The 10,581-nt window shown below is 33.4% G+C and overlaps 1 protein-coding gene across 1 annotated transcript; it reads left to right on the top strand.

Annotated features, from left to right (window-relative positions):
• The first annotated feature begins 3,060 nt into the window (after nucleotides 1–3,060).
• Nucleotides 3,061–4,569, top strand: LOC142626950 (stemmadenine O-acetyltransferase-like). The gene has a single exon (XM_075800700.1). The coding sequence runs from the start codon at nucleotides 3,061–3,063 to the stop codon at nucleotides 4,354–4,356; it is 1,296 nt and encodes a 431-aa protein (XP_075656815.1). The 3' UTR covers nucleotides 4,357–4,569.
• The last annotated feature ends 6,012 nt before the right edge of the window (nucleotides 4,570–10,581 follow it).

Raw genomic sequence — 10,581 nt, 5'->3', positions numbered from 1 at the left:
TTTTTTTTTAATATAAACTTTGAACCTTGAGTCCTTGGGGAAAAACTTACATATTACCTTGGGCTCTCACAAAGGGAGTAGCCCCATACATGGGACCTACCATGAGGCCCACGCCATTTGTGAGAGCCCAGAGCAGGAGTATGTAAGTTTTGCCCCGAGTCCTTGACTTTGTGTACGCTGTGCGGGTGGTAGGGATTTTTTGAGGGAAAATGGGCTGTCTTTAATACAAGAAAGTAAGATCCTAGGGACTGCTTTGACGGTTATAAACATTCCCTATTGTTTGAGTTGCTCCACGTCTGATTTCATGATATGTTCTTGCCACGAAGGGGTTCTTCTACCATGGCAGACAAATGATATTTTGAAAACCCAAAATTAGTTAAACTTGGAAGGGCTATTTGTGTTAGTTCATTGATGTTATTTTATCTTTTAAACAAATTCCTTTAATTTACTCAATATCTAATCACACCTCATGGTTAAAGTGTACATATTGAAGTTGTTCATGGCTTTTCGTCCAATCGGATAATCACTGGCCATGGGTAAATATTTGTGAGTTGAGACCCCCTAGATTCTGGACCGTGGTTTAAAGTTGCATGCTAGCTTGCAAATCATCACTAATATTAAGACTTCTATTCTTTGCGAGTTGTACAACTCCGTCGTTTGTTTGAATGTTTTGGTTTGGGGGAAGAGAAGGTTAGAGCAAAATACGATAGGCAAGTTGCAATGATATTTTTCAGTGAATTGCAAGGAAAAGACATATTTTCGTACTGGAATTAGTAGATGATGCGCAACAAAATCTTCTTGTTCAACATGATAGCAAAGTTATTGCCTCAAAAAATGCTATTTTCACTTCCAATTTAAAATTGTCCCATTGAAGAAAAAAATCCACTGCCAATTTGCCATGATGTGTAGCAGAAGGGATTGTGCATGGATCAGGTTGGGCGGATTGAGATTTAAAATTTTAACCAAATTGCCATTGGTAGGTTGGAGTGGAGTGGACCAGTTAGCAGATCAAGAGGTTTTCTTTTTTGTATTTTGTATTTATTTTTGTATTTTATTTATTTATAAAATCCCTATTCAAAGAATTCGGCAAAATAAATAAAAATGATGCAATAAGAATTAATTACGTGTAAAGCCTAATTTTCTGTAAAATGTGAAGCACTCTTTGTCACTTTCATGTGTAACTAAAATGTGAAGCAATTGAATTGAAGGCAAATATGGATGACAAATTCAGCCAAATTGTTATCAAAGTCCAACGATAACCAGCACTTAATCACACACAAAAAAGAAAGGTTTAAAAAAAAATGGTTCGGCTTACTTCTAGTTAAATTTTTAATAAGACATCTCATTTACTTTTGAACAAATGGCTGAGATTATAACGTAAAGCTACCTTATTTTTCTTTTGTGAAAAAAAAAAAAACTGACATAAGGATAACACAAATTGTAGTAAGCTTGAGATCTATCTTCATCAATATCTTTATTTTTCTTCTTTAGATAAACTCAAAAAGAAGTCCAAAAAGGATCCACATCCTTTTTTCTTTCTATTCTTTTTTATTTTAATCAAATGGTATGGTGAGCATAATTCCAAAGGCCAAATCTCAGTCTCAAAAGAAAAGAGAAAGAGAGAAGGCTTTGGTTTCTAAATTATCGGTCCACGCTATTCCCTTGGATTGAATGAAAAAATCAATGCTAACTGACCTCCAAAATCAAAGACATAAATAGAGACTTGAAGCTAAAAACGGAACACTTGTTAAAACTCTGTATGAGATTACATATCTGAATTTTTTTTCTTTTCTTTTCGAGTTCCTGTGAAGAAGCAGAAGACATTGACGAAAACATCTCTCTCTTTTTTTTCGTTTCTTTAATTCAAATAAATTCCCTTGATTTCACGGCAAAGAATATTGGAATCTTCACATCATGTAGCCTAGTCACTAAGGCAGGCATTACCAAACTGTGTCCAAGAAGGAAAAAGCGTGGCAAAGAAGAAACCTTCTCTTCATAGAGGAAAAGATCTCAAGTTTGGCAAACGATTTTAGGGGTAGTTAGAGGCTTGGACTTGAAGAGGCCCTTCATCATCTTGGTAGTCAACATTGAACTCTGAAGGAACCATTGCCTTGTTGCTTCAGAGGTCTGCCTTTTCATTTTAAAATGACGCGTACTTCTTTTTTAATCTCAGCCATTTGGTAAGTTTATTAAAAGTAAAGGAGATGTCCTGTTAAAAATTAAGCAGATGTAAGCTGAACCCAAAAATAAAATAAAATAAAATAATTCAATCCTTTGTGTTGTAACATTTTTTTTTCGATATACTTTAAATCTAAGATATTTGCTCTTGATAATTGTCTTTTATTATCAGATCAAGATATTAATTAAATTTTTAGTATAGAAAAAATATCTAATCTCAAATATCTTATTTAATGACAAGTCTTTATGTTGAAACTTGAAATGGAAGATTATAAAAGAGAGAGGGGATGTATCATTTGAGTAAAGATTTTGTTTATGACTTGGATTTTGTTTGATTTTGCTATAAATGAGAACATAATAAATAAACGAACAAAACTTCCATGGAATTGATAATCTTTTTCTTTATGTATGTTAAAAAAAGAAAAAGACAAAAGCTGGCAAAGGAAGACCCTGAGCCACTGACCTTAGTGACCTATAAGTTCTTTGGCCCATTTTTTGCAAATTGAAAGAGTTTAAATGTTTAATACGGCAACCCATAATTCATTTTTCAAATCTTTGCTAGGAGGATAACCTTCCATATAAGACTTTACCATATATAAATAAAGATAAAAGGGGTAAAAAAGACATTGAACTCCTAATGTTATCATAAATTATGAACCAAACCTAGTACATTCGCACGTTAAAGTTTTTACAAGAAAATCTCATTACATTTAAAATGAAGCGGTCAGTAACGTGCCCATGCACGTCTTATCAAACCAACCTGGTCAAGCACATTTGCAGAAGCTTTATATATACGTAGATAGATGCCACCATTTGCATAAGAACCATTCATTGAAGCACTTGTTCAAAGTACGTAGTTAGAACTTACTTTGGCGAGAGAAAATGAAGGTTGAACTGGAAGTAATCTCCAATGAGAATATCAAACCATCTTCACCAACTCCCACCCATCTTCGCTATTATCAGCTTTCCTTTCTCGACCAAACATCCCCCCCAATGTATGTTCCACTTCTCTTCTTCTACACCAAGAATGGTGCTTACTCTAAAATCAGCATTGATCCTACCAAATCGTTCTCTACTGTGCTCAAGCAATCATTGTCTGACGTCTTAACGCGTTACTACCCTTTAGCTGGCCGCGTTAAAGACAATCTAACTGTAGACTGCAATGATGAAGGTGTGTTGTATCGCGAAGCCCAAGTCAAGTGCAAGCTTTCAGATATTGTTACACATCATAATTCTGCAGAGTTGAAGAAATTTCTTCCATGCGATATTGATGGCACGCACCATTTTGCCTCCGCTGTTCAAGCCAACTACTTCACTTGTGGTGGTATTGCCATTGGTGCATGTATTTCCCACAAGATTGCTGATGGCACATCCTTTATCATGTTTATGAAAACTTGGGCAGCCACAGCTCGAGGTGATAGTGATATATATCCCCAATTTCAAGCATCAACTCTCTTTCCTCCTACCAGTACTTTATCTGGGTTTCAACCAGAAAATAGTATGATAAAAGAGAAGCTTGTATTAAAGAGGTTTGTGTTTAGTTCTGCTTCAATAGTGGCTCTTCGAGAAAAATACGGGGAAAGCTCAGAGTTAGAATGCCCATTACACCCCAGCCGTGTTGAGGCCTTGTCAGTCTTTTTATGGAGCCGATATGTAGCTACTACACAAGCAAAATTTGGGCCTAAAAAGCTCAACATGATGCTTTTTGCAGTGAATTTACGAACAAGGATGGATCCACCATTGCCTAGAAATTCTTTTGGAAATATCTTCTGGCTTGCAACAGTCTTTCTGTCTAGTGAAGAAAGGAATGGCCTTGTGGGCAAAGTGAGAGCCGCGATAAGAAAAATCGACAATGAGTATGTGAAAAAATTACAGGACCACGCTCCACACTTGAATTTTCTCAAAGAGGCTAGTGCAAATCTCCTGAAAGAAGATATAGTTCCATTCAATTTCAGTAGCTGGTGCAAGTTCCCTATGTATGAAGTGGATTTTGGTTGGGGAAATCCCATGTGGATTGGTCTGGTTAGCTTGCCTTTCAAGAACGTAGTTATATATATAGAGACCAAAAGTGGGGATGGAATAGAGGCATGGGTTAACTTGAAAGAGGAAGACATGGCTAAATTTGAAAGTGACACAGAGCTCCTTGCATATGCTTCCACCACAACCTTAAATGCTTAACATGTTAGTGTATAAGCATGCTGGATGCGTAGACTGAATGGCTGACACTGCAAAATTGTTTAGTAGTTTCTTCGTTTGTTTCCATCTTGAACTAAAATAAAGGTAGTCAAAAGCTTCCATGTGTTAAAAGTATTCCAATTATATCATCTTGTAATGTTATTTGTAATATATTGGTGAAACTACTAGAGTTTTAGTTTCTTCTTTGGGTCTTTGGGTTGGTATTTGTATGACTATATAAAAATAAGTTTGCAGTGTGATTTTGTATATGTGTGTAAGAGTATGTTTGGATACCGTTTATTTTGCCAAAATTGAGAAATTATTGTTGAAAGTATTGTAGATAAAAGTAAAAGTTAGTTGAAATAGTACAGTAGGCTTATAAATAGTGCCAAAAAGTGTAGTGAGACCCATGAATAGTAGCAAAAATAACCTAAATAGTGAAATAATTTTAATTTTTAATCTCCACCCAAACACACACTAAGTATCATTCTCCTAATTTTAATATTTTTAAAAATGTTTATCAATTAGCATCTTCTCAACTGAAGGAAAAGTCACCAATACTGATGATGATTTTATTGTGGCTATAGTACTCTACTAGTCACCAATACCAACAATTTTAACATTTAGTTTTATTAGGAATCTAATACGATTTCTGAAATATGTAATTTTTATGTTTCTTTTATTTCTAATAAAAATATTAAATGAATTATTTATTTTTTCGAGACTATTTTAGGATTTGTAAACACTGTACGGGTCAAATTTTTATGTATTGACATATCCAAGTCAAAACAAATTTTACATGTATATGAGTCTTAATTTTAAGTATGTTCAAAAACACATTCAAGTGGTATGAATTGAAGACATAAGATTGATCAAGAAAGCCTGTCAAAATAGAACTTTAATACCTATTGATACATGTTGATCTATTAAGCTATGGGAAAACTAAACAGTAATTTATGTTTCAACCAACAATGACTTGGCTCCTCTTAAAATCCTTGCATTAGGATTCTAGAACATAAAAAATAAAAAAAAATAAAAAAAAGATATTTATGGCCATCATCAAATACATAAAGAGACACACGCATACCTAGAGTTGCTACGAAGTTCTATGCGGCTAAGATTTTGTACCAAGCTACTACCGGTTCATCAAAGCATAATTTGAAGAACATTGCAAATGCTACAAAAATTAACTAGTTGTTGTGGTGTTAGACACAAATAAGAGATCTATGCAAAAAATAAATCTTCTGCAAGAAGTAGTCCAACTGGGGATTGGAACTGAGCTTTCTTATAGATTAGTAGGTTTTACTGTAACCTCTAATCTTGTTAATGGATTCTCTAGAGTGGTAACCTAAAATTCACTTGGTGAGATTTTGTCTTCAATGGTTTTTCCCATTGTGATCAAATGACTATGTCAAATTTATTTTTTGTGGCACTTAACTAAGTTTGGTGATTTGGTTGTACCTTAATTTGGATCTGCATGTAATTTGTACTAATTAATCAACTTGGGTAACTGGTTAATTTAACTAGGGTCAATCTATAACCCAATATTTACTATTTTAAATTTTGTTTATGATGAAATCAATGTAAGCTATATATACTATATTACTCTAAGTTAACCCTAGTCTTAGTCTGCTTGTTATACAAGTATATGCCCTGCAATAAGTTTCGGTCTACTGAGTCATAATATCTCTAAGAATTTTATTTTATAATTTTACTAGTTTGAAATGAAACAATAACTTCTTTTTTCAATAATTCAATAGTTACAATAACAAAGAAGGGGAATGGAAAATATTACTAAACTACAAGTTTCTTGAACACAAAAACGTCAACTTCGCAAGCTTGTCTTGTAGTTAAATTTGTAGCTCTATGTATATATATACTCACCACCATTTGAATAAGAACCCTCCACAGAACCACTTATTCAAATTTTCTGAACTTTACATAGAGGAAATGAAGGTCTACGTTGAAGTAATCTCCAAGGAGATTGTCAAACCATCTTCACAAACCCCTGTCCATTATCTGTATTATTTTCTAAACCAAATACAGCTTCCCATACAAGCTTCTTTCTTCTTCTTCTGCCCAAAAGTTCACCACCAATATTGCCAAATCAAGTCTGTTGAAGCAATCATTGTCCAACGCCTTAACATGTTATTACCCTTTGGCCCGGGACATCAAAGACAATCCTTCTGTTGATGAAGGTGGTTACCACTGTGAAGCTTTATGCAGTGAATTTTATGGTGCCCAATGAACTTGGCACTTGGGGAAGAGTGGTACGGCATTGTGGGCAAGTTGAGAGATGCAATAAGAAAAACCAACGAGGATCAATTACAATATAAAGTGTAATTTTGTTTATAGACACAAAAATGGGGATGGGATGGAAGCGTAGATAAACTTGAAAGAGGAAGATATGGCCAAATTCAGAAGTGACAAAACGCTCATTGTCGCTAGAAACTTATTTCACAATTTCTTCACTGGCTGCTGTCATTAGCTAAAATAATTTAAAAGATTTTACATAGAAATATGTTAAGAAGCTAGGGAGGGCACAGATCTGTGGCCCTCCCTAGCTTCTTAACATATTTCTACGTGACAATAATAGTTGTATATTACTTACTTTTTGAAATTCTGTGTTAGACGTATACTAGTACTATTTGCCATTTTATGTATAATTAAAATAAAAATAAATAAATAAAACTTGAAATGTAAACATTTTATAAATGAAATAATTATGAATTTATAATTATTTTAATATTCTTAATATTGTTTCTATCTTGAAGGTTATAATGAAATAATATTACCGTTGATAAATTAGTCACGTTCAACATAAAGTTAAGCTATATATTAAAGACAAGGTTTGGCTACAAACTTAATTGTAACTTAAAATTATAACTTCATTTAATATCTTTTTATTTAATATGAATTTTGACAAATTCACCATTAAATTATATTTTCTTCTCTTCCTCAAAAAAAAAAATTTACATTTTCTTCTTATATTTTTCATGCTTGCAAAATTTTCAGAATATCAAAAATCAATAGTTATGTCATCAATCAATTGTTTACATTGCAAGTTTTTTTAATCAAATTATATATAAAAATAAACTTATAGATCATATAATAAATAACATCTGATTAGCACAAATTTTAATGTGTGCTAAAAGCGGGTTTAGCTTATCTCCAGTAATTTTTTAATTGAAATCTCATTTTATTTTAATAAGAAACTGCTACATCAGCCACTAACTAAATAAAATATAGAGATTAAACCTATTACCACTTGCTCTTGTGTATTTTAAATAAAAGGAGATGTCCAGTTGAAAAAGTATTGAAGGTAAACTAAACCTGTTAAAAGTCTAAAGAATGTGCAATCTAATAGTTAGATTTTTAAAATATGTAGTAATATTAATTTTCTTTTTTAAAGGAAGTTGTTGCCAAAGTTTGTCCTTATATTAATTACCTAATTATAACTTAGTATTTGATAAATAATAATCTTTATTCTAGTATCATGAATGTCAAGATTGGTTATTTATAGGTAAAAATGTACTTTTGGTCCCTACATTTTGGGTCAATTCTCATTTTGGTCCCGAAATTGATTTTTTTACTAATGTCATCTCTAAATAAACAAAATCGTTTTTAAAATGATCCCTGTCATTAGCCAACCAACGGAAAAATCCTACGTGTCTAATGGAACGCCCAGTTTGCTGACATGGCGCTGATGTGGCCATTAAAATATTATTAAAAAAGATTATTTGGCATTTTTTAAATGCCACGTTAGCATTTTAATTTTTTTTTAAAAGCCATGTCAGAAAATTTAAACAAAAAATAAATTAAATTAAAAAATAAAAGCCTTAAATCTAATTTAATCAATTTTTTTTTTTTTACTTTTCATTATTTTTTCGTAAGAACATAAGAGTTTGTTCTTCATGTTCTTCCCAAATCCAAGAAACAAACCCAGTAACCAAATCCAATCTCCATCAATGCCAGGAAAATAAGAAATAAATCCAACAAACCAACCAATCCCCAACAAACCCGTAAACTCATAAATTTCACATTCAAATCATCAATATTCCAAATTCATCTTGATCATGAACACACAATAACAACACACAAAAACAACAAACCCAGAATAGTCAATCCCAAGAACAAAAGAATAGAAACCCACCATCTCCTTCGTCAACCCAATCATATGGGTTTGAGAGCCACTGCCTGGGGTGGCGACATTGGTGAACAGCAGGGGTGGAGGTGAGGGTTTTGGTCATGGCTAAGATCAGGCCAGATCACAACCCAACCACTAATCCGTGTTCATAACACCCACCGATCCGAGTTCACCAAAACCACCGAGCGGCGGCGCTCTTCTTCATCGAGCAGTAACGCTCTTCTTCACCAGACCCACTTCTCAAAACCCTCGCTACTCACATTCTTCAATCAACCCCACCAAATCATCACCAACATCAACATCATCCCCATCACGATCCTTACTCTCATCAATCTATGAAACTCAACCTCCACAAACTCCATCCTCAAAACCAACACCAACATCATCAAAATTCCAAGAAATCCCATGATCAAACCAGATTCGCTTTGATCGTGGGATGGGTTTTGTGGGTCTTCAATTTAAAGGGTTATTCTCTTGATCTTGATTTTTATTTTTGAGAGACTGAGAGAGTGAGAGATAAGAGATGAGAGATGAAAACACGATGAGAGCTTTTTTTTTTTTTTGCTAAATGAGAACACGATGGAGCTTGAGCTTCAATCTTTACAGCTTAAAATTAAAGGGTTTGTTTTGAGCTTCAAGCTTGAGCTTCAATCTTTACAGCTTCAATTTTTTGCTGAATGGGAACACGATAAAAGGGTTTGTTTTTTAATTTTTAATTAAAATTAAAACTATGAAATCTGGCTTTTAATTTTTTATTTTTTTTATTAATTAAAATGCTGACGTGGCATTTAAAAATGCCAAATAATATTTTTTAATAATATTTTAATGACCACGTCAGCACCATATCAGCAAACAGGGCATTCCATTAGACATGTAGGATTTTTCCGTTGGTTGGCTGACGGTAGAGATCATTTTAAAAATGATTTTCTTTTTTTAAAGATGACATTAGTAACGAAATCAATTTTTAGACCAAAATGAGAATTGACCCAAAATGTAGGGATCAAAAGTGCATTTTCGCCTTATTTATATGTTTTTAAAAATTGACTTATAAAAAAAAAATCTGTTGGGAAGCTTGTGTACTGTGTACTATTATCTCTTCTGAGCCATCAATTTTCAACACCTTTTTTCTGACCTTTCTTTAACAGGTGCAACAGGTGGGTTACACTCAGAATAATCCTTTATCTCCCTTAAATTTACCCAGCCAATTTATGATGATCAAGATTCAATCTCCTATATTTACTATACCAATCTGCCTTGATGGTCCGCCTTTATTCATTGACAAGTGAAAGCAACATGGGCTTGCCAGTTTCAATTAAAATTGGACTGGCCTGCTAATATTTTTTAGATTGCTCCCCAGATATAACTTTAAAGACGTTATAACATTGCAGGGTACAAGAAAACAATATGAACTTCCAGGATTAGAGGTAACTCTCCAAGAAATTTGCAGTGTAAGATTCTCTAGGCTTTTATCCAGAAGAATAACAAGAATAGACTATGATATATTCAAATCTATATTTCAATCCAATTAGAATGTGGCTGTGCCTCCATCCAAAGACAAGCTTAAGCCTGCCAATAGATATCATATATTTGAACTGAGCAGCTCGCTGACCTTCAATGGCAAAACAATTGCTTGGGACCAAATAGAAAAATTGTTCATCGTAAACGTACAAGAACTCAATGCTGTAACAAATTATTGATTACCATCTAAATATTAAGATTAAAAGAACATCCTTATTTAACTAAAGGTATAAAAAGTTCTTTTGACTCATTCAACTTAACTACTACAGTGTCCCTCTTATAGCAACCACAATGCATACAAGGCTTCTTCCTATTCCCACAAACGCCCCCGCTGTTTTCTATGCTTCCTTTCCTTCTAGGTCTCTCTATAAAGTTGTTATTTACAATTATTTTGTGTTGGTTTTAATTCCATACCAAATTTGATTGTGATTTTGTTCAATCATGTTTACCCTGTATTTTATGTGGGATTCTTTTCTTAAGGGTGTGTGTGTGAGAGAGTGTGAAGACTCAAGATTTCATTGAAGACCAAGTAGATTTCGCGAGAAGATTTGCGGGAAGCTATC

Source organism: Castanea sativa, chromosome 3 (genome assembly GCF_040712315.1).
Source record: "Castanea sativa cultivar Marrone di Chiusa Pesio chromosome 3, ASM4071231v1".
NCBI lineage: Eukaryota > Viridiplantae > Streptophyta > Magnoliopsida > Fagales > Fagaceae > Castanea > Castanea sativa.
The sequence above is the reverse complement of the archived record's forward strand: the minus strand, read 5'-3'. Positions and strand labels throughout refer to the sequence as shown.

Excerpts from the sequence above, each read along its gene's own strand:
- LOC142626950 (XM_075800700.1), top strand. The coding sequence starts at position 3,061 with ATGAAGGTTGAACTGGAAGTAATCTCCAATGAGAATATCAAACCATCT.